This window comes from Bufo gargarizans, chromosome 1 (genome assembly GCF_014858855.1).
Source record: "Bufo gargarizans isolate SCDJY-AF-19 chromosome 1, ASM1485885v1, whole genome shotgun sequence".
NCBI lineage: Eukaryota > Metazoa > Chordata > Amphibia > Anura > Bufonidae > Bufo > Bufo gargarizans.
This window is the reverse complement of record NC_058080.1, coordinates 231,204,083-231,229,780: the sequence shown is the minus strand read 5'-3', so window position 1 is coordinate 231,229,780 and position 25,698 is coordinate 231,204,083. Positions and strand designations below refer to the sequence as shown.

Below are 25,698 nucleotides of genomic sequence, written 5' to 3'. Positions count from 1 at the left end.
GTCTTTTGTAAGCCACAAATTTCTATTGTGTGTGCCCTGCTTCTCTGTCAAAGCATGCTTCACTAAACACTTGCCGCTACAGATTTTCAACAATTATGACTGTGCTCTTATTTCTGCCCCGTCTCTCAAGCCTTTGTGTCTCCTTTCTACCGGACAACCAAATGAATGGTCTTTGTGTGTCTGTTCTTAGGGCTTTGATAAAAGACTGTTTTCTAAAATGGTGGCAAGGGCCTAAGAAACTTCACTGTGAGCTATTTGAAACTGCTTTTCCCAACACACTCGTGTCATTTGCTTTTTCCATTATCTATTCTCTCTTAGGTATAGATGTAACAGATTTCCTACCATAGCCAGTTTTTTTTTGTCCCTGTGCAGTTCTACACATCAAGACTAATTTGCCTAGCACTTTTATCCATTCCTCCTCCTTCTGATTAACACATTATTGACAGTTTGCTCTTTATGGTACAGAATCTCTAACATTATTCATGTACAATACTTTTTGTAATTACTAGTTTATGCTAAGATTACACAAGGATAATGACATAAATCAGCATAAAAGGTTGCGTAAGTTACTTATCTGTAATCTTGTCAATCATTTTCGGTTTCATGTTTCTATTTTTATAAGAGAAGAGGAGAACATGTTGTATCTCACGGTATCATAAAGTACATTATCAGTAACAAATGCAAGTCATTTCTTTCAATTATACATTGTTTAAAGGGGTTGGCCACTTTTTGGCTACTTGTGATGGGCATGTTTGTATGATGACAATTGTTAATATAGCCGTTGTTAAAGGGAACCTGTCAATGGGATTTTGGGTATAGCACTGAGGACATGTGTTGCTAGATGGCCGCTAGCACATCCGCAATACCTAGTCCCCATAGCTCTGTGTGCTTTTATTGTGTAAAAAAAACGATTTTAAACATATGCAAATTAACCTTAGATGAGTCCTGTACGTGAGATGAGTCAGGGACAGGACTCATCTCAGGTTAATTTGCATATGTATCAAATCGGTTTTTTTACACAATAAAAGCACACAGAGCTATGGGGACTGGATATTGCGGATATGCTAGCAGCCATCTAGCAACCCATGTCCTCAGCTCTATACACAAAATCCAGGTGACAGGTTCCCTTAAATATTCTGTGCCGTTTGCTATATTTCATAATCCATGCCCTAGTTAGGCTTATCTTCTGTGCTGTCCATACGATAGCCACTGATGGAGAGTCATGCGACCAGACAAATCACCTCCATGTGATGTCTCCTGCATTCCAACACACTGTACCTGCACTAAACTCCCAACATGGGCAGTTGTAGTGTATTTGAAAAGCGGAGACATCACATGGAGTAATTGGCCTGGTCATATGACCTTCCATAAGCAGCCATCTTATGGACAGGACTTCTGTGTGGACAGCACAAAAGACATTGTAAACAAGGGGCTATACCTTACAAAATATAGAAAATGGTGCAGAATATCAGCAAAGGTTATATTAGTAAGCAGTGATGGTCAGTTCACAGTGTTCGCCAGCAAACACATGCAGGCTGTCATCTTTAGTAAGGTAGACTCACCCGTCTGGCGATGCAGAGGTACGCCCTTACCTGTGCCTGTGTCGGGGGCCGGTCTGAAATCAAATGCGGTCACCAGGCAGTTCCGAGAACAGCCGCCGGGGGCCTTCATCGGGCAGTTCTCGGAACTGACTGCTCCCGGTGACCGCATTTGATTTCAGACCGGCTTGCGGCACAGGCAAGGGCTTACCTGTGCATCGCCGGACGGGTGAGTCTACCTTACTAAAGATGGCAGCCCGCATGTGTTCGCTGGCGAACACTGCGAACTGACCATCACTGTTAGTAAGTGCCATTAAATCATCTTACAAACACGTAGGTCAACAGTAGCCAGAAGGAGGCCAGCCCCTTTAAATTCCAAATTCAGATATGCATGTAAATCTTGCCACATTGCAAACTTCTCTGATGTCTGCCATTTGACCCGTTGTGCCGTACAATCAATACTGATCACAGTCGATGACAGGGTAGAAACAAAGGAGAGATCTATAGTGGCAATGTAGAAAAGCCTTGTGTCATGTGCCTGCCACCTGGACATTCATAGTTGCTGCAGTACTCCAGACAAAAACAAATACCTAGTAGCCATTGGCTCCTGAACTGAAAAATTTAGGAGCCAAATTAAATTTTTAGTTGGCAAATCAAAACCGAATCAAAATTTGGGTATCGTGACAACGCTACGCCGATCAGATTGGTGTAGGGTTGTTTCAATACCAAAATTTGGATTCGCTTACGACACCATAAAAAAGTATTGCGATACTCAATACCACGCAAAAAAAATATATAATAAAAAAAAAAGCCGCGTGCATTCCGCATTTTATGAAACGTTCGGCTAGAACAGTCCTATCATATTTTTTGGGGTGACAAGGTGACTAAAAAATGGCAAATCGCATGGTTTTTATTTATTTATTTCTGTTACGGTGCTCACCGCATAGGAAATATTTTTTTTATATTTTTATAGTTTGGACTTTTCGGACGCAGCGCTATGTAATATGTTTATTTATTTATTGTTTATATATTTTATATGTAAAATTGGGAAACAAGGGGGATTAAAATTTTAGTGTTTGTGTTTTTTGTTTTTTTTTACTTACTATTAGCCCCCTTAGGGGCTGGAACCCTTGTCCTATTCACCCTTATAGAGCTCTATCAGGGGGAATAGGACCTCACACTCTCCCTGGGCTTTGTGCACACGACAGCAGGGAGCTTACTATAGCAGCCAGGGCTTCAGGAGCGTCCTGGCTGCCATAGTAACCGATCGGAGCCCCGCAATTACACTGACACACTATTTGATTCTGGCATCCGCCTCCTGTATTTGTATTAACAGGTCAGTTATCTTCATTGGTGGCGCAGTGGCCACAGCCCCTCCTCCTCCCGTCTCTCCTCTCATTAACGGCGGCAGCAGCAGCACAGGGGGGAGGGAGAGACTCCTTCTCCACTGCGCTGCTGAGAAGAACATCGGCCGCGGGGCAGAGAACCATCATCTCCGCTGCCCTGCAGAGCTGCGGGTCTAGTCACAAATGGCGACAAGACTAAAAAGTCTTGTCGCCATTTTTATAAATTCTAAGTCGCATTGGTGACCATTTTGGTCGCCATCTGGAGCCCTGTGCTGTGAGTCTAGATTTCCAAAACAGACAAAGAAAATCTGAAAAATAGAACAAAAAAAAACCGATGTGTTTATACCAAACATACAAAGGTAAAAAGACAATGCACGTATTAGTATCAGGAACATTCAAATTTTAATGTATAACTATAAAATAATATGGGAGGCAAATAAAAAAAAGCACCATTGTCACATGTAAATAAAATATCTATTAAAGGATCGAAGAGTTTTCTCAAAATATATTTTTTATAAAAAGAAATAGCTATATCAATACTGTATATTGCTGTTACCTACTTGTTATGCGTTGTTTTGATTCCCTCTCAGAGCTTCCATCTAATGTACCTGAGGTAGTAGTTATACAGTAAATGCCCAGTCCCACTGTCTGGACCTGCTTGTACATGGGGGAGTGACTACTACTATTGTCCAGACTAGCCAATGGGAAAGTGAGCATAGAAGGGCTTCTTCTCACTGGAAACATTTGGTGGTTTTTCTAAAAGGGATTTAGCAGAACACCAGGGGCGTCATAATAAGTATGTAATAGCAATATCTATACACAGCAGCATAAAAATAAATGATTCAAAGTGGAAAATAGTTCTGCTGCAGTTCTGCCTTCCACTGCTGCAGTCCTTGAAAATGGATTGTGTTTGAGGATGAGATCTCTGTCATTCAGCCATTTTCTTCAAGAGGCAGTGGTACAGGATCCCCATAACAGGGATAACTTTAGGGACTTATAATACCAGTGCTACAGGCCTCCAAGTACAGTGACAGACACAAGGCACCCAAATATGCCGTAGTTATTGTGTGTTTATATAACTAACAGGAAACCAGCAGATTTCTGGATTTAACGTTACCCATGAGTAGAGCAGAAGAGCACAGTAGCTCAAAATTGGTGCAAGTTTCTTCAATTACTTAACACTTTACATTGATTCAACTGTCAAATTATGTAAATTGTGACCTCAAAGCAGAGTCTTCCATTAAGCAGGTGTCTAGTTAGTCAAAAATTATAATTGCAGTCAAGTTTTTATGTTAGACATATTTTTAAGATTTTTTGGTGAGGTTTAATTTCCCATGTTACGATCTGCTAAAAATGTCTTTAGATCCTGCAATTCTTATTCTTAAGATCCTGCAATTCTCATACTAGCCGCTCTCTTTTCAGCAGTCATATCAATATCATCATAGACAGGATTACAATGAATTCTCAATAGGTGATCGTTTCAGCTTATCTATTCCCCTCCCTGCAAAATTACCTCTGCCCAGGCCATAGGACATGTCTAGAAAACTCTCACATAGAAGTCAGTGAGTCATCTTCTGCCCATTGTACCTTTCAATATCTGTTTGAATAAATAAAAAACAAATATCGGTGATACGTTACCTTTAATGACACTTTAGTAATGTAACACTTGCTACTATTGTAATTGTAGGCTGATATTTATTTGGTTTCCTCACTCTTTAAGGACTGAACGTGTTTGGGCCTTACAAGGGTTGTCTGCTTTTTTACTATTGATGACCTATCCTCAAGATAGCTCATTAATATCAGATTGGCAGGGGTCCAACTCCCGACACCCCTGCCGACCAGCCGTTTGAAGAGAAGGCAGCACTCGTACAAGTGCTGCCTTCTTTGCTCTGTTTATCTGCTTACCGCAGAAGTTGCAGTGGTGAGCAGTGTAATTAGAGGTATGTAGAAAAATATAAAAAAAATATATAATAATAATAAGTGGGTGATCGCCACTGGGTAGAGGATGAATAATCGCCACTGGATAGAGAATAAATGATGTGCCTTTTATAGTGGTGCCTCTGTTTGTGGAATAGTCTTTCATAAGTCAATGAAGATATACATTGGTAATCTTGTATTGAGCTAAAGATGATCTTCTTTGGGTCAAGACTTCAAGGTATATGTGACAATATATAAGTGGTACAAGTCGCTGTATCTTTGTACAATGCTGTGTGAAGAAGGGATGCTCTGTGCCTGAGTGCGGTGTCCCGCACTGTCTCTGGCTACAGAGGTCACTTACCCTTCACCTGGCGCTGTTGTATCAGGTCCTCTAATGACGGTCGGCTGTTCCTGGGAGAGTGTCTGGAGTCCAGCACAGCTTGGAGAAGTCGTCAGTGTGTTGCCTAGGACGCCAGGGGGGCATGGTTTGCGCATCTGGAGTATGACACAGGGGTCACGTGATCGCGATCTTCTCAATGTTTTTCCAGAGCGATCCTTTTGGTCTGGTCTGGATGGTGCACCGTAGTTAGTGTTCTAACAATCCTCTCTCTCTATAGGCTTCTTAACTACGGTGCACCATCCAGACCAGACCAAAAGGATCGCTCTGGAAAAACATTGAGAAGCGATGACGTGACCGCCCGCATCATACTCCAGATGTCACTATAAAAGGCACATCATTTATTTTCTATCCAGTTGCGATTATTCATCCTCTACCCAGTGGTGATCACCCACTTATTATTATTATATATTATTTTTCTACATTTTACCATTTTTATCATAAAGGATATTTTACATAGACTCTTAACCTTGAACCATTGATCTTATGACTTTTACTGCTAGCACTCATTCATATCTTAATATATAATTTTCTTTAAAAAAAATACTCTACAACTACTACAATATTTTAATATTATAAATAAATCAATAGATTGACCCAAATAAGAGTGTGCCTGCTTATCTTTCCATTTCTTAATTTTACTCTTCTGACTGGGCGAGTCAGACTCAGCAGTCTCTGCACCTCTACCATTTGTTGAAAAGTAGAGCCGTCTACCCCACTTATTTCTGTAATTACAGGTATGGTGTCCTCATTCCCTTCTAAGGCCCATAGAAGTGAATGAGGAAGCCACACTTGTAATTACATCTGCTCACCACAGCAATTGTTGCGGCGAATGGGAAAACAGTATGGAGAAGGCATTGCTCATATGTGTGCTGCCTTCTCTTTAAACAGCTGATTGGCGGTAGTCTGACTCCCAACATCCCCTGAGGATAGGTCATCAATAGTAAAAAGTGGACAGTCCCTTTAAAAGGGTTGTGCAGCCAGTACATATTGACCCATCCTCAAAATAAGTCATCAATATCTGATCGGTGGGGGTCTGACTCCTGACACCCTCTCCAATCAGCTGTTTGAGCAGGAGGCAGTCTTGGAGGCGCAGTGTAATTACAAGTGCTTGTTCCATTCAATTCTAATTACACTGCAAGCAAGACGACAGACAAGCTCGTACAAGTGCTGCCTCCTTCAAGCAGCTGACCGACGGTGATGCTGGGAGTTGAACCCCCACCAATCAGATATTGATGACCTATCCTAAGGATGTCAACAATATGTGTATATATATATATATATATATATATATATATATATATACACACACACACACACATACAGTATAGACCAAAAGTTTGGACACACCTTCTCATTCAAAGAGTTTTCTTTATTTTCATGACTATGAAAATTGTAGATTCACACTGAAGGCATCAAAACTATGAATTAACACATGTGGAATTATATACATAACAAAAAAGTGTCAAAGAACTGAAAATATGTCATATTCTAGGTTCTTCAAAGTAGCTACCTTTTGCTTTGATCACTGCTTTGCACACTCTTGGCATTCTCTTGATGAGCTTCAAAAGGTAGTCACCTGAAATGGTCTTCCAACACAAATGGTCTTAAAGGAGTTCCCAGAGATGCTTAGCACTTGTTGGACCTTTTGCCTTCACTCTGCGGTCCAGCTCACCCCAAACCATCTCGATTGGGTTCAGGTCCGGTGACTGTGGAGGCCAGGTCATCTGGCGCAGCACCCCATCACTCTCCTTCATGGTCAAATAGCCCTTACACAGCCTGGAGGTGTGTTTGGGGTCATTGTCCTGTTGAAAAATAAATGATGGTCCAACTAAACGCAAACCGGATGGAATAGCATGCCGCTGCAATATGCTGTGGTAGCCATGCTGGTTCAGTATGCCTTCAATTTTGAATAAATCCCCAACAGTGTCACCAGAAAAGCACCCCCACACCATCACACCTCCTCCTCCATGCTTCACGGTGGGAACCAGGCATGTAGAATCCATCCATTCACCTTTTCTGCGTCGCACAAAGACACGGTGGTTGGAACCAAAGATCTCAAATTTGGACTCATCAGACCAAAGCACAGATTTCCACTGGTCTAATGTCCATTCCTTGTGTTCTTTAGCCCAAACAAGTCTCTTCTGCTTGTTGCCTGTCCTTAGCAGTGGTTTCCTAGCAGATATTCTACCATGAAGGCCTGATTCACACAGTCTCCTCTTAACAGTTGTTCTAGAGATGTGTCTGCTGCTAGAACTCTGTGTGGCATTGACCTGGTCTCTAATCTGAGCTGCTGTTAACCTGCGATTTCTGAGGCTGGTGACTCGGATGAACTTATCCTCCGCAGCAGAGGTGACTCTTGGTCTTCCTTTCCTGGGGCAGTCCGCATGTGATCCAGTTTCTTTGTAGCGCTTGATGTTTTTTGTGACTGCACTTGGGGACACTTTCAAAGTTTTCCCAATTTTTCGGACTGACTGACCTTCAGTTCTTAAAGTAATGATGGCCACTCGTTTTTCTTTACTTAGCTGCTTTTTTCTTGCCATAATACAAATTCTAACAGTCTATTCAGTAGGACTATCAGCTGTGTATCCACCTGACTTCTACGCAACTTATGGTCCCAACCCTATTTATAAGGCAAGAAATCCCACTTATTAAACCTGACAGGGCACACCTGTGAAGTGAAAACCATTTCAGGTGACTACCTCTTGAAGCTCATCAAGAGAATGCCAAGAGTGGGCAAAGCAGTAATCAAAGCAAAAGGTGGCTACTTTGAAGAACCCAGAATATGACATATTTTCAGTTGTTTCACACTTTTTTGTTATGTATATAATTCCACATGTGTTAATTCATAGTTTTGATGCCTTCAGTGTGAATCTACAATTTTCATAGTCATGAAAATAAAGAAAACTCTTTGAATGAGAAGGTGTGTCCAAACTTTTGGTCTGTACTGTGTATATATATATATATATATATATATATATATATATATATAAAAGAAAAAACGTATGGCAGCACCAATTTACACCAAAAAGAGAGAGAGGGTGCTAGGTCCAGGGAATTCACTGCTTACCCTTGTATGTAGATGAAAACGGACAGCAACTCCAAATAGTACAAAAAAGATAATTTATTGAGCCACAGTGGCACAGAGGCGACGTTTCGGCTCAAAATCCAGAGCCTTTCTCAAGCATCAAAGACACAAAGGTGAGTGCACATATAAATAGGTGTACACAATTACAACATTATAATTAATTGACATTCACAATTAATATAAAAATAGATAAATACATCAATGAACAGTGTTTAAAAAAGTGACAACATACAGAGATGAATCCAGTGATACATAATTATGTGTATAATCCATAATGAATACATATAGAGTAGCATAATCCATAGTATAAACATAAGTGGCTCCAATATAAATCATCTGTTTCAAATCTTCTTTAATGATCTACAATAAAAACAAGGAGGTGCCAGAGAAATAAGGGTGACATACCACAGAGTCCGCATGTATCCACATCTCAATGATGGCCACACTTGGCGTCTAGCTGGATGGAGTGCGCAGGCGCCAGCATCCGTCCCTACAGAATCGCGTCACATTACGTCCTGATACGGCGCGCCTGCATCATACCTTGCGCCATCAACTACACGCCATTCACTCTACTCCAGTACGCATGCTCAAAGCGTTTTAACTAGAGATACGCCATGTTTGGTACTGGACGGATTGCCCATAGTTCCTAAATCTATATTTAGGGTGGCTAGCTGGAGGCAAAAGTAAGAGAACCATAATCCTCTGTCAGGGGATCATGGTAATCCTATGTGGGGCGTGCATTGTAGTCCCGATCGACACCCCAGTATCGGCCGTATACCAAGTGCCGCCCCCATCATGCCACCTATAGCCACCCAACAAGGGTTCTCCTTAATAATACATATTCTTCGAAGAAACAGGTATGTAAAATGTGTCGGAACATGACCCGACCCCAATACACAATCCAATCCAGATATGGCCAAACATGTGGATACCGTCGGACGTGGGATACAGCTTACTTCCATGTGGCAAAACGACACCTAGATTTCATAGCTCCTTTTCTAATATTCATTAATCATCTGAAATATAATGACAATGAAAATTAATAATATTCAATTGAGAAGGAACAAGTTCAAGTTAAATCTCATAATAACCTTTGTGTAAAATCAACACCTACAGTCAAGTGAAAGACGTGTAGCAAATGACACAAGACATAACAGGGGCAAACCACCTCTTCAAGTACACACCTCTAAATTGAAATCTACATTGAGACCATTTGGCTTTAAGGTGTTTAGCCTGTGTATCCACAGTAGTTCTCTCCTTTTTAATAATAAATTCCTATTGCCCCCCCCCCCTATTTGAATAGTGTCAATAAAGAGTTGCAATTCACTCTTGTGCACTCTAGCACTGAAATCCAATTTTTGGACACTACTGTCATATATGATGAAGGACGTCTAGCAACCAGGTTATTCACTAAACCTACGAATAAGAATACCCTTTTACACTACCAGAGTAGTCATCCACGAAATATGGTGAAATATCTTCCCTTTTCTCAGTTCCTCAGGGCCAAGAGGATTACCTCGGACCCTGATGTACTAGAGAAATCATTGGAGACTATGGTTGATAAATTCAGACATAGGGGTTACCCCACTGAGCTACTATTATCCCAAGTAGAACGTGTCCATGATCTGGATAGGGATGATACATTGGTAAGAAAGACAAGAAAGGGTCCTCATAATAGGATCCCTTTTATTACAAAATATACAGAACATAGTAGCACTATTAATCGTATCATCATCAAACACTGGGGCATTCTGGGGGGATGCCTCAGTCAAATACCTGAATTCAAATCCCCTCCATTGTTTTCTTACAAAAGATCAAAAAATTTACGTGACCAACTAGTACATGCGGATATAGGTGCAGGACCTGGTTTAACACAGAGAACATTGACACAGCAGAGTACGGGATGTTTTCCATGTCTCTGCTGTGTGAACTGTAAATACATCTGTAAAGGAAAAATTTTCACACATCCGAAGACCAATGTGAGATACCCTATTCCTTTCTATCTCACTTGCAATTCGAATTATGTGATCTATGTTTTGAGTTGCCCGTGCAAATTACTGTATATAGGTGAGACTTCCACCGACTTGAAAACTAGACTAAACAATCACCGCTCCACCATTAGAAAAAAACGTCAGGCTCTACCTATCCCTAAACATTTTGTTGAGATGGATCATACAGAATACTAACTAAAATGCTGGATCATAGACCATATCCCTATGCCCAGACGGGGGGGGGGGGGGGGGGGCAATAGGAATTTATTATTAAAAAGGAGAGAACTACTGTGGAACTGACTGTAGGTGTTGATTTTACACAAAGGTTATTATGAGATTTAACTTGAACTTGTTCCTTCTCAATTGAATATTATTAATTTTCATTGTCATTATATTTCAGATGATTAATGAATATTAGAAAAGGAGCTATGAAATCTAGGTGTCGTTTTGCCACATGGAAGTAAGCTGTATCCCACGTCCGACGGTATCCACATGTTTGGCCATATCTGGATTGGATTGTGTATTGGGGTCGGGTCATGTTCCGACACATTTTACATACCTGTTTCTTCGAAGAATATGTATTATTAAGGAGAACCCTTGTTGGGTGGCTATAGGTGGCATGATGGGGGCGGCACTTGGTATACGGCCGATACTGGGGTGTCGATCGGGACTACAATGCACGCCCCACATAGGATTACCATGATCCCCTGACAGAGGATTATGGTTCTCTTACTTTTGCCTCCAGCTAGCCACCCTAAATATAGATTTAGGAACTATGGGCAATCCGTCCAGTACCAAACATGGCGTATCTCTAGTTAAAACGCTTTGAGCATGCGTACTGGAGTAGAGTGAATGGCGTGTAGTTGATGGCGCAAGGTATGATGCAGGCGCGCCGTATCAGGACGTAATGTGACGCGATTCTGTAGGGACGGATGCTGGCGCCTGCGCACTCCATCCAGCTAGACGCCAAGTGTGGCCATCATTGAGATGTGGATACATGCGGACTCTGTGGTATGTCACCCTTATTTCTCTGGCACCTCCTTGTTTTTATTGTAGATCATTAAAGAAGATTTGAAACAGATGATTTATATTGGAGCCACTTATGTTTATACTATGGATTATGCTACTCTATATGTATTCATTATGGATTATACACATAATTATGTATCACTGGATTCATCTCTGTATGTTGTCACTTTTTTAAACACTGTTCATTGATGTATTTATCTATTTTTATATTAATTGTGAATGTCAATTAATTATAATGTTGTAATTGTGTACACCTATTTATATGTGCACTCACCTTTGTGTCTTTGATGCTTGAGAAAGGCTCTGGATTTTGAGCCGAAACGTCGCCTCTGTGCCACTGTGGCTCAATAAATTATCTTTTTTGTACTATTTGGAGTTGCTGTCCGTTTTCGTCTATATATATATATATATATATTCTTTTTATGTTTGCTACATTTGCACAATAAAAACTATTTCTAAGATTCTTAGATCTTATAGATTTTTCATCATTGAATTTGTGTGAGGTTTCTTTCTTTAGTTTTTTTTTCTATTCCATTTTTGGGAGGCGGAATAGGTAGCAATTCTGGCACTGTTTAATTTTACATTTTCATAGTGTTCAGGTTAATGGGACAATTCAATAGTTTTTATTATGTGTACTTTAATTTTTCTTTTTTACATAATAATACATTTTAATGAAGAAAAGAATTGTGTTTTTTTCAGCTTTCTATTTTTAGATGTTTAAACATTTTGGGCCACATTTATTAAAACCAGCGTTTTAAACGCCGGTCTTAATGAAAGTCCATAGCTGGAGGTGGATCTGCCGAAGTTATGAAGAGGCGCATAACTTTGGCACATCCAGCGCCAGTTCTAAATGGAAGACAGCTTCCGAGCTGTCTTACATTTAGACCTTTTTCTATACCTAAAACAGGTATAGAAAATGAATGATGAATGAGTCCCCTTCCCTGCTCACGCCAGGTCTAAAATTGTGTCGTGACCTAGGCAGGTAAGAGTCGCAAATAGAGGTGCAACTAACCGTTGCGCCACCATCTGCTCCTGAAATACGCCTAATTTAGGCATCTTTCAGATTAGTAAATGACCCCTTTCAGTCATATTTCTTTGCAGTTTTTTACCCCTAGGGGACTTCAACACTATGGTCTATGCATCACGAGTGTAATACATTGCAATGTAGTACATATGGGCCTAATAAGAGTTGTAAAATGGCAGACATGGGACCAGTGTTAGACCCCTGGATACCTGAGCAATCTATTGGCACTCCATGATCACATTGCAGAGTGGGGCGATAGGAGTGTCACTCTATCATGCCCTTTAGAAGCTGTGGGTGCTATTAACCGTGGCATCTAAGCCTACTTTCACACTAGCGTTTTGGCTTTCCATTTGTGATATCTTTTCAGGGTTCTCAAAAGCGGTCCAAAACAGATCAGTTTAGCCCCAATGCATTCTGAATGGAAAAGGATCCGCTCAGAATGCATCAGTTTGTCTCCGTTCCATCTCCATTGCGCTCTGGAGGCGAACACCAAAATGCTGCTTGCAGCTTTTTTCTGTCCGCCTGACAAAGCGGAGCCAAATGGCACACGTCCTGTCACACAATGTAAGTCAATGGGGATGGATCAGTTTTCTCTGACACAAATTGGCACAATAGAAAACGGATCCGTCCCCCATTGACTTTCAATGGTGTTCAAGACGGATCCGTCATGGCTATAGAAGACATAATACAACCGGATCCGTTCATAACGGATGCATGCGGTCGTATTATTGTAACAGATGCGTTTTTGCAGATCCATGATGGATCTGCAAAAAACGCTAGCGTGAGAGTAGCCTAAGGGAAAAATTATCTCTGGTTTTGACCAGTGCAATGGGAACCCAGCTGTGTAATTTTTATACTTACAAAATTATTTAAAACAAAAGCGAACCATGCTTTTTTAAAGTAGATACATACAAGTCGCATACTGCTTGTTAATGCATGATTTTTTTCTTTGGTGGAAGTGTCACTTTTTAAAGGTTAAATGTTTTTTTTTTTGGGGGGGGGGGGGGGCAGAGGGAATATTTGCTGTATAGACTGAATGACTGATTGAAAGATTTCTACTTACCAGCTCCGTGCTGCTTTGGTCCTGCACAATGACTCCCATTCATCCATCTTCTAATCAAGGTATAGACATGGTCACATATGCAAGCGACAAATCACAGCTGAAGCCAGTCATTTGACTGAAATACAGATGAACAGGAGCCAGCACGCAGGACCAGAGCATCAGGGAGCAAGTGTGAATCTTTTAAAAGGCAATGCAGGCTAGGTGTCATCAGTAAATAGTTAATTATTCCCAGAAAGCTCCTTTAAAAATGACAATGTTTCTGAGTGTGTAAAGAGAATATTCAACATTTGTCTTATTTTAAAGTATACTTCAACCTGTACTTAAAGCTACTAACCTCTGTGTTATTTTTCTATGCCAATCGTGCCCCTAAAGAGGATGTCCACTTATATCTAGGATCTTACCAGTAATATTTGCCTATCACTATCTAGTCATAGAGAGGCCCCAAGGAGCTGTCATTTGTATTTTCAGTTTTTGTTCTATGTTCATTCACAAGGTCACTCCACTGCCGGCAATGCGACCTAGAGTCTTAAATGGATAGCTAGTCTGTTGGCATTATGGCTGAGATAGAAAATTCTCCAGGAAGTGATGCCTGGAGTAACGTCCAGGGAGCATAAATCTTTCTATTGCAGTTCTCATTAATGCTGATTTTCCAAGATGTGTGGAGGCTCGGTGCTTCAGAAAGTCATGCTGTACAAAAGGCTGTTTTGTGGGAAGGTGATTTTGCCATCAGTATAAATGGGCTTTCTACAATATCAGCATTTTTCCAGCCAAAACAAAAAGTGACTGTGATTTTCCCCTCTTTTATTCATTTGACAGATCAAAACTGTTTGACTGCTACTTCCTGTCAGCCATATTGGCTGTGATGGAGCCAATTCCAATGTAACAAATCAGATTCTTTAAAAATTTCACAAAAATTCTGCTGCCAAATAAATCTGAAGTTTTGGAGATTCGCTTTGGATATATCACTCAAAACAGTGCCTGTGCCATTTTACTGTGACAGTTAGAGGGGAACCACGCAGGGAGGATGAAGATGGAGGATCACATAATCCTGGGAGGGAGGGGCGTACCCTCATTGGCTCACAGGCTGACAGCCTGTGAGCCAATCAGGGGGCAATATTTTTGCAGGTCCTTCAGGCTGTAGGCTAGCTCAGAAGCACAGATGCCATTCTGAGCTTAGCCTGCCATGTGAGAAGTGTTGGATGTGTCTGGCAGACAGCAATTAGACACAAGCCATCAATCTTATTCTATTATAGGGATAGTTTAGGGTAGCACAGTGGTTCGGTGGTTAGCACTGATGACTTGAAACGCTGAGGTCCTAGGTTTGCATCCAACCAAGGACAACATCTGCATGGAGTTTGTTAGTTCTCCCCCACACTTCAAAGACATAATGATAGGGAACTTAGATTGTGAGCTCCACTAGGGACAGCAAGCAAAGATAATCTCTGTATTTGTGCTGCCATTTATAATAAAACAGTTCAGCGCATTTCAGTGTGTCAATACCCGAGTGTTTGTAGAAGGGAATGTTTAAATGTACCTGTGTTAATTACATTTCAGTGCAACAATATACCTGTTTCATTCAAAGTATTGTTCTGCCTAAATATACTGTCCAATTTAATTAACTGCAATGTGCTGCATTAATATTCCATCCAGGTTAATTCAACACATTGTTCTGAGTTAATATACCATTGCAAATTGTCAATTCCACTGTACAGTGTGTACGTAGAAGGGAGGAGACGTTTAATTGTGCCTCTGTCTGTCAATTACATAAAAAAAATACTTGCAATTTTGCTACCGTTTAACAATCTGTGTACCAAACCAATGACTTTTCATTTATAGGCCTCATAATAAAATGTCTGGCAAACCAAAGAGTGGGAAATGAAAGACCTGTGATTTGGGGGTGGCTGTAGTATTACAAACAGCGGTAGAAGCACCAGCTGTTCAACCAGTAGAAATAGTAGCAGCAGGCCACAGTTCTCCCTCACTTCCGGTAGGTTCCAGATTATTATGAGGATAAAGAGGATGAGATTGTGAACTGGATGGCTCACTCCACCTCTCAGTCACAGCAGGATGATGTCCGTGTCACTTTTGAACTGTGCCTTTGAGCCAGGGATCAGCTCATTCCTCCTGCTCCTCCTCCTTGCAGCCCCAGAGAAGTTTATTACTTGAATCATCTTATGCCCCTTCTTTTTTCCTAAGAAGAAGCAACAAGACCGCATGTGCTATGGAAAATACTCATGATAATCTTTCTATTGATGACTTGTGTGAGAAGCGTCTGCACCAGTGTTTGAGCCACAATGAGGAAGAGGTTCAGGCTTAGGTTGGGGAACCCAATGCATAGCTATGTTGGTGGCGGTGGTAGAATTAGTGACACATATAGGTCTGGTGGTGTTGGTAGGGCCATAATTAGCTGTGGACACAGTGGCACTTAGAGCAAATACAGAGGAGGAAGGGGGGCAAAAGGAGCTCACAATAACTTATCATAGGACTATGTGAGGACTATGACAATGATTATGTGTTGGACAGAATCTGGGAGCTGAATTGGTGTGCTGAGAAAAAAGTGACATCAGAGGAGGAGAATTTTGCTGTGTAAGCAATAAAGAGCTGAGGCACTGTTTGGCTAAAAACTCCCAAAAAACTGCCATGGCCAGATCTGCTTTGATTGTGGTGAGTGCAGAAACTGATGGTGCCACTGATACCTTCGGCAGGGCTTAAAATGGGCCATATCTAGGCAAAGCTTGGCTACTGCCAGCTCTGTGCGAGTATCTCCCTTATGGAAGTTTTTCTCCACAAAGCCAGCACATAAAACCACTGTTCAAGATCTGCAGGATGAAAATAAGCCGTGTGCATTCAAACACAAACATTGGTATTAGAGCTCTATTGTAGAACGAGGGGGTATCACTGAATCCAGTGGGAAAATAGTACTGGCCAGCATTCGGAACAAGTCTGTTGTCCTTCTCCCAGTCTTTTTTTGTGGAAGCCGCATCGCCAAACAATACAGCGTCCTTGTCATCATCATCAGCTGCTTCTTCTCCTCCTACTTGTTTTCCACTCTACCTTGTGGCATCCAAAAACGGAATACTATTTGCAACTATTTGCAACCAGCAATTAGCTTGTGTGCAAGCTTAAATCCCACTGGGCCAAATGCCTGGTGGTGCAGTTGCTACATACCACTTAGTTGTGGTAAATGCGGTGTAGTTCTGTGCTTCACCCAAATTAGATTTTCTTCTACAATATTACTATTTCTGGCAAACTGTCTATTAAAATGGTCTTATTTTTAAAATATCATGCAGTTCTGCGCATAAGAGGCGGCATCACCGAAGATAGTGGCAAAATAGAACTGGATAGCAATCTGAATAAGATTTTTCTCTTTTACCAGTTCGTCTTTGTGGCAGCCAAGCCGCATCCACAACCAGTACAGTTGATAATGGAATGTTTGGCCAGAAAACTCAGGTTGTTAGCAAGCTGAACTCCCACCTGGCCAAGTTGCTGGCAGTGCAGTTGCTGCCATACCACTTATTTGTGGTAAATGTGTCGCCTTCACCAAAACTTGATTCAGCAGGCAGGCAGTACTTTTTACCAGCTTTCTCATCATTTTCCAAAAATGTGGAACAGTTCCGCGCCTTCAAATAAATGTTATTCTTCTTTATCCGATTCATACTTTTGGCCAGCTGTCCATAAAATGTGTCTCATTGTTCTCCAAATGAGGCACAGTTCTGTGTCTTAACCAAAATCCAAATCACCCAGTACAAGTAGCAGAAGCTTGTTCAATTTGATACATGATGGAACAGTTATTTACTAATGCTCATTGCTTTAAAAAGCTTAAAAGGGGGTGGCAGAGAAAAAGAAAAATAATTAGAAAAAAATTAAAACGAAAGAAAGACAAGAGAGAAAAGATATGACTCACAAGAGACTGTAGAGTGTTGTATACAACTTTTCAGGGGAATTGGAGCACTTTTGATTCAAGTAGAATCAATTTGGACCTGAACCAAATTTTTTGACTGATTTCCTTAGAATCGGACCTGAAATGAATTTCAAGAAATTTGCTCACCACCCTAATCTATATCTTATACATTTCCAAGGTTTATTTTTTAACTGGAAAAAAATAATAATAATGTAATGTGTAGTTCACTGCCGACAGATAAATTAATTAACTTGTCCTACTGTAAACACTGATAGATATATTAAAAAGATGAGACACGATCGCGAGTCAGTTTTCTCTGGATGGTCGGATTTGAGAGAGACTGATCTTGATGATTACTTATTTTTTGGCAATCCATGTAACCACTTTTAATGTTACCTTACATGTCATTTCCAAAGCTGGTTGCACCTGATATTTGGAAATAACCCTTAGATTATTAAAGAGCATCAGAATGTAATACATTTGAGCATAACTAACTTCTGGTAATAATTTTTCTCTAAGATTACACTGTTTGACATTAATGAAAAGTCACATTTGAAATTGCAGCATGGTATAAGAAGATGCAAATTTCATGCAAATGAATATAAATCCCTTTTTACTGAGTGTCGATTTTTTGGGAGGAATTTGAATATGATTTTTCCCATCATATATAAATAATGTTTCCACATGAAAAACACCAGCAAGATTTTCAATACAATAACTGATCGTATTTTTTTAATAACACTCCTAGACTCCCTTGATGGCAGGTTATCTCTCATGTAATGAAAGAATCAGGCCTGTTGTAATCCAGCATGCCCGATCCTTCTTTCCTTTGTCATCAGCTTTTGGGGCCTAGTAAGGAAATCCTCATGCACATTGGGTGGTCAGCTGACATTCATCTAATGTGTATGGGCATCTTTACGATGGGTTGGGTTTTTTAATGACCAGTTGTATAGTATAATAGTTAATACTATAAGTAATTAGTAAGCTGTGAATAAATTATGGATTGTTGGGGTAACTAGTATCTCTTTCTTTTTCAGAGCAGGTGAAGGGAGCCCATCTATGAGAAGAGTAACCATGATGAGAGAGAAGGGAAGGAGACAGGCCGTCCGTGGCCCCGCTTTTATGTTTAACAACCGAGGACCAAACCTGACTGCAGAAGAGGAGCGCTTCTTGGATGCCGCAGAGTATGGGAACATTCCTGTGGTAAGAAAGATGCTAGAAGAGTCAAAAACTTTGAATGTCAACTGTGTGGATTACATGGGACAAAATGCCCTACAGTTGGCAGTAGGGAATGAACATTTAGAAGTGACTGAACTTTTGCTAAAAAAGGAGAATTTGGCTCGAATTGGAGACGCCTTGCTTCTTGCAATTAGCAAGGGGTATGTTAGGATTGTTGAAGCCATCTTAAATCATTCTGCTTTTGCAGCAAGCAAAAGACTAACCCTTAGCCCATGTGAGCAAGAGCTTCAGGATGATGATTTTTATTCCTATGATGAAGATGGCACTAGGTTCTCCCCAGATATCACACCTATCATTCTTGCTGCACACTGCCAAAAATATGAGGTTGTGCATATGCTGTTGATAAAAGGAGCAAAGATAGAAAGACCACATGATTACTTCTGCAAGTGTAATGACTGTATGGAAAAGCAAAAGCATGATTCTTTCAGCCACTCAAGATCCAGGATAAATGCCTACAAGGGACTGGCCAGCCCTGCCTATCTGTCTCTTTCCAGTGAGGATCCTGTTCACACTGCATTGGAGCTGAGCAACGAATTAGCCAAACTTGCCAATATTGAAAAAGAATTTAAGGTAAAACCTTTGTATGCATGTAACAATATTATTAATCAGTCAGTTCAGTTCAGACACCATTACTAAATATATGTACGTTACAAGTGTAATTCCCCAGTTCTACAAATCAGTGCACTTTAATAAACTACTGTGAACTACTGTATTCCTATGAGGGGAGAGAGAGTAGAAAGGCACATGACTTTGGCCCTGGTAAAATCTATCTGACAACTCCTAAGGACACTATAACAGATGCCAGTTTTGGTCATTGCCTCTGGTAATTCAGCATCTATAGACCAATAAAGAAAAAAAATGACTGCAGATTAAAATCAGTAGTACAAATGAGACACAATGAAAATGTCACGGCGGGGAGTGGGGAAAACCTCCCACCGTGCAATGACAGTGGCTGCAATGCCAGATAGCAGGGAGCAGGACATCTCCTAATGCAACCCTGAAATCTCCCTAGACTCCTAGTGCATGAGCCGCCTCTGAAGGTAAGGGGGCTCATGCTCACCAACCTAATACCCTAGGAATTCCTGCTATGCCCTAGGCCTGATGACAGGGCAGAGACCACCCATCCATCCTTCACCACGGATGAATGGTGTCCCCAGAGGCCCAGTAGCTGGCAGGATGCAAGACTATGGGATTAGCAGTACGGCAGGTAAGTAACACAGCAGCAAAACAAATGCTATCCACACTTACCTACCGCAGCCGAGATGGAAGGATGGCTCCAGGCTGGGAAGCCCACAGTCTTGCTATTGCTTAAACCCCTCCGGGAAATCAAGCCCCTTTCGGAGCAGGCACACCAACATATAAACCTTCAAACAAAGACCACACCAAAACAACATACACCAGGTGGGGGAGGAATAACAGAAACACACCGGAGGGGACACACAGCCAGGGCAAGGTAAACAATATAATAAATAAGGGTGACTCACACAGACACAACATTCAGCCAGGGAGCAAAGCTCCTACACAGACTGACAACCAACAAACTATGACCACAGGCTCCAACACACCAATATATTAGGAGTCCTGAGGTCACACCCACCACACCACTAGTAATTAAACCTGTGCCAACCAAAACAAGGAAAACACCATATAAAAAGAAAGTGCACGTGCAAATAACCAACTACACGTTGCCACAGGCAACAAGTCTGCGCGGCAACTGCGTCACGGTCAAACACTAAAATGACCATGACAGAAATCTCATTAAAGTATCTCTATATAGGGCTTTAGTTGCAAATCATCTATATTTTCCCATAAATATTATATATGTAATTCTGAAACACAGATCAGAGTTAAACATGTTCTGGAGAAAGTTTTCAATAGTGTAGCTGAAGAGTAATTGTATGGTGGTTTGTTTTCATTAAGGACTAATAGGACCATTAATTAAAATGTCCTGAATGTGAAAATCTGTGCTCAAGCATACGGCACCATTTATCAAAACATAAATTATAGCAGGTTGCAGAACCTACTGTGTGTGGCAATATATTCTGTTTCATTTCACAAATTGTGGCCTGTAATATAATATATACTATATTATTTATCATACTATTTTGTCTATAATATATTGTATTATATTAGAAGAGTAGTAAGCTCATATTAATGGAATGGTTTTGTGCTTTTAAGGAATTTTCCAGAGTTTAGCGTTGCAAGGTAATAACGGATGTTCATGAACTATTATAATATTATTTTCCTTATGTTTGCCACATTTGCAGAAATATATGTTTCAGGTGTTAAAAAGGTTGACTTTTTACCTTAGTTACTTTCACTCTACTGTCAGAGATTTTACTGCTTCTGCTGTCTTCAGTGTTGCAGTGTAATTGGTTATGTAAGTGCGCTGCCAGGTTTGCCTAGAAACCAGTTGAGGATTATAATAAGGGCTGTTTGGGCAGCTGCCTGGGGCTCAAGAGACTCATTATAGCCCAACCATCCTCCTTTAAAGGCAGGACAAAGACATCACCTATTAGTATATTTTAGTCACATCTTACATGTGCTGGAACATCAGGCCTCTAGCAGTTGGGAGAGTCGGAGGATTACATCACTAATAAAGCCTAAGAAAGTCACAGCACAGACCCTTGTCTGACTAATGTTGCTTTTAATCTGTTGTCCTCCAGCTGCTGCCGTGACTCAGTGATGGTCACCTCTCCGTAACTCTGGTGGTTGCAGGCTGCTAGCTGCAGTACAAGCTGCGGCCTTTGTATCCAGCATCTTGTCCAGATCAGCAGCAGCTTGTAGTTTGTCCCCTGGCTGTCAGTAGCAGGTGACATCCCCTATCTATGTACCCAAAAAATAGAAGAGCACAGAACTGATACAAAGAGAGATGCTTACGTTGAAGACTTGCTGTGGCTTCTGTGTAATACTAAGATTCCCCTTCATAATTTCTATTGGTATTTCTATTGGTTGTCCAACTTTAGTGTACTGTAAATGGTTACCATAGTTTTAAAGGCATTGGCTGCTTTGGACAGGCTTTACTTGCTGGCAGGGTCATTAATAATGTGCAGATTAAAGTGCATACCCTCTGTTGGCACCCCAGCGATCAACTGTAATCTATAGGGAATCATTGCAATACAGTTTCAGTTTCCTTGAATACACCTTTTAAACAGTACATAGTGTTCATATGGTTTGTGGGTGTAATACAGGACAGGGTATGAACTATTTGTAACTGCTCTAAACTCTGGCCAATAGATTAAAGTTCTAGACTTCCTCTATTAACTAATTAAGAATTCTCTAAAATGAGTTTATTAAACCCTCTACCATATTTCCAAATGTTATTTAGCCATTTTCAGATAAAATGACCCTAATGCTAGTAGTCATTTCAGATTTTCACATTTGACAGACAACCACTTGAACATGGGAGTCGCAGCGACAATCAGCTGATCCCCGTGAGTCCAGCTCCTCAGACCTCGTCAAAGAGCTGTCACGAAAATATTTTTTGGGCTGTTTATTAGCTGGAACATTCACCTAATTTCCTTCCATGTAGTACATGGATGGGCTGTGTCCATCAGAGTAGGACTAGCTGTTTATTATCAGCTCTCCACTCTGGCTTATACAAAGCAGATCAAATCCCCTGTTTCATATCCACATAGGGCATAATGTAAAGGGGTTTTCAGGATGAGGCAAATCCTTCAACTTTATATAATATTATAATCTTGAGTAAATTTCTATTGCCTCTAAAAATAAAACTTTATAACTTTTATAATGTTATACGTAAAAATTAAGAGAAGTTCAGCAATAATGTTTTCCAATGGCAGATGGAACTTATCTACAACGTTAGTACGCCACCAAAATCTAAGTAATATATGTATAAATATGGAAGATTGTGGAATAATTAATGTGATCACGTCAAATAAAAGCTTGAACTATCAATTCAGTAATACCTAATTTCTAGTCTGAGAGCAAAGTGTTCCTGTAAGCTTTGTCTGTGTGCTCCTAGTCAGCAGTGTCTACAGACAGCTCCTTTCCTCCACTCAAACTGCTTACGTTACTACTACTGTGGCTTCCTTTCATCTTCTGGGTCCATATATTCACTGCATCATGCTAGTTTATAAAATGTTTGTAGAGGTAAAACTTTTCCTTCTAATTTGTAAGACTGTTTGTTTTAGTGTCACACTTGGGTATGCAAAAAACTGCAGCACACCCTAAATAGCAACTTTTAATACATGATGAGAAAACGTCCTAGCTTTAAGAAGTTCTATAGTACTTATTTATTCCAATATTATCATTTGTAGCGTTCTTTTCCCTGACCTATATTTAATGTGTTTTATTTTAAATTTTTTATAAACTATGTAAAGAAAGCACAAAACGAACTTAAAATTTTTTCCTATGGCTACTCTAAACGAAAAGTATAATATGCTTGTTCTTCTACTATTTTTACTATTACATCTGTTCATACCAAATTTCGGAATAAAGTTTAGCTATACTTTTTTTTTATTAATTGTAAAAATCTGTACACTTAAACGTATGGTAGTAAGTTATGTTAGTGTGTTGTATCTGTAAGTCAGAGTGGCTGCACAATAATTCTATTACCCAGATGTATGCATAAAAAATAAATAAAAAATAAAAAGAATAATCCGTCATGGGTGAAAGAGACATTCTAAAATGAAATCTTAATTTTAGTCTAGCGTTAAAACACAAAAATAACAATATCATTACCAAAAGAGATATTAGAAAAAAATCAAAAAAGGCTACAGTGATTGGGAACAGATATCCACCTCAATGGCCTAGTGGTAAAGTTGGCAGCAGCCCTCAGGAGCTCATCCTATGTATGAAAATTAATGAACAAATATGCTATCCGATATAACTGGTATCGGACAGGACTGATACCACACCCTATTCTGACTATTTCATCCCTCAATAAGGTTCATGCTTCTGTGCATTTCATGAGTAGTGATAACTAGTGTCTGGGGGGGGGGGGGATATTTTTCCCAATATCTGACATGAAATCAAAATACACCTTTCCTGTTTTTGGTCAAGAATAATGAGAGAGAGAGAATGTTTTAAAGCATTTTTATTACTTTCTGCAATGTCAAAAGTTTACATACACTAAGATTACTATGCCTTTAAACAATTCTGGACTGCCCATATGATGATGTCATATGTTTGGAAGCAGGGTGGATTTGATTTAAATCAAAATGATTTAAATCACGATTTAAATCACTAGTCAGTAAGGCTTGATTTAAATCATAGTTTTCTACATAAAGACTAATTCTTGTTGGTATAACTTATAATATGCAAGTAGATGAAGATTTTTAGAATAACAACTTTTCATATTAGTTTGATTAGGCTGATTCTGTATTCATAGGTTTGTAGAAGTTAGGCTTAAGGTATTTTTCTCAACTCTGTTCATGTTATATGTTAATTTTTGCTGTGAAGAAGAGGCATGTGATCTCGGCTGAGTCAAATTCAGTTTTGAGAACTGCAAAAGTAAACAAAGCATCTGTGATAATATCTTGTAGGCAATGAAACGGACCAATAATCTTACAAAAACCTCTGGAAGAGCATGGCATTGTGAATGGATTAATGGAATTTATTTACCCAAAAAATTAAACATATACAGCCTTATTCTACATAATAATAAAAAAGAATCTTTATTTCATGATGGAATAACCTTAGGATGGTAATATATTTTTCCTCAAAAGGCATTTTATATAAAAAAATTTGATTAAAATAAAAAAATCCTTTTTTTTTTTTTAAATCATTGATTTTTATCCACCCTGTTTCAAACCAGCACCTGGATCTGAATTCTTTTGTAATTGCATGTAATTAAAAATTTTGCACAGCCAGAGAACTATTCAATAATTCCTTATTTCTTTGTCCTGCTCACTAACTAAGGCCGCACATGCTCAGTTTTATCCTTTAACTGCTTCCTGAGTTGTGATAGGGAGAGCTGAGACACGCCCCCTTAGCTGCAGAAGAAAAGACACTCCCTTGAGCTGTCATCTTGATATAAATCTAGCAGAGCAATGAATGTGGAGATCTGGAGCCATGTGAGGTACAGGGCTGGTTCTGACTTTCTTAGAAAGATATTGCCATGTACTATATGATGTCTGATTTACATTTTTTACATTAGTCATGGAATAACCTATTTAAGCCACATTCTTATCAGTAAGATAAGGATTGAGCTATAATGAGAGTTTATGAGATCAGGCTGGTTGATGGAACAGAGAAAATTCAGATCTTGCTACTAGAACATCTCAGCCACGTACAAAGAAAAGGGCTTCACTTTTTTAATAACGTTTTAGCACATTTCTAGTGGTTGTTTTCATAGTTATTGGTTGTTTTAAAGGCCCCCCCCCCCCCCCCCTATATCCATGCAGTCACCTCTCCCTAAATAAAGGTACGGCCCACTTTGGTCCGGTGTAATGAATCCATTGGAGAGCCAAATAGCACTAAACATGGCATCAGTCATGTGACAATTACACATGACATGTGACCCCTGGCATTTTGTTAACTGCCCAGGTATCTAACAGGTGAATACTAGTTTATTGAGAAGCAGAACATATGCACTATATACAGTATTACTACCTGCCTGCAGCAGTATCTCATGTCTGTTAGTGTCTGCATAGAAGCAGATCTAACATTTTTCTTCCTGTGTCTCCTGTGTGTGTGATTTTTATACACTTAATCACAATAAAAAACATTATTCCACAATCTTCCATATTTAGGTATCCCATGAATATGCCCCGAATGCTGACCCAGCAGATCTATGTCATCTAACACTGTTGCTTACTAAATGTCAGAGTTACATGATGTAAAGAGTATCAGTTAGGCTTTGGCTACATAACACAGGACTGACCCATAGGAGCAGCAATTTAAATAATGTATATGTGTATTAGAAAATGGTGTGATTTCCTATTGTATAATCATATGAAGTAAAAAAAGAAAAGATTCCTGTCACCTAGTTTTACCCTATAGAGCTGCGGACATGCGCGGATAGATCTCCGCTAGCATGTTCGCAATATAACTTTCCCATAGCTCTGTGTGGTTTTATTTAGTTAAAAAATTGATTTTATAGATATGTAAATTAGTCAAGTAAGGTGCCCAAGGCGTGGTTACTTACAGTTAAGGAGCTGAGCCTTGCCCCCTGTGAAGGAGCCCAGCACCGCCTGCATCC

General features: G+C 40.0%; 1 protein-coding gene across 2 annotated transcripts in view; it reads left to right on the top strand.

The window, feature by feature from the left end:
- Nucleotides 1–25,698, top strand: part of TRPC3 (transient receptor potential cation channel subfamily C member 3) — a 390,327-nt gene that overhangs the window by 61,433 nt on the left and 303,196 nt on the right. The window contains exon 2 of one of the 2 annotated variants that reach the window (XM_044302077.1): nt 18,332–19,103. In XM_044302077.1, coding sequence (XP_044158012.1) covers nt 18,332–19,103 — 772 coding nt within the window. The remainder of the gene's footprint in view (nt 1–18,331; nt 19,104–25,698) is intronic. The other variant, XM_044302086.1, reaches the window with a different exon arrangement.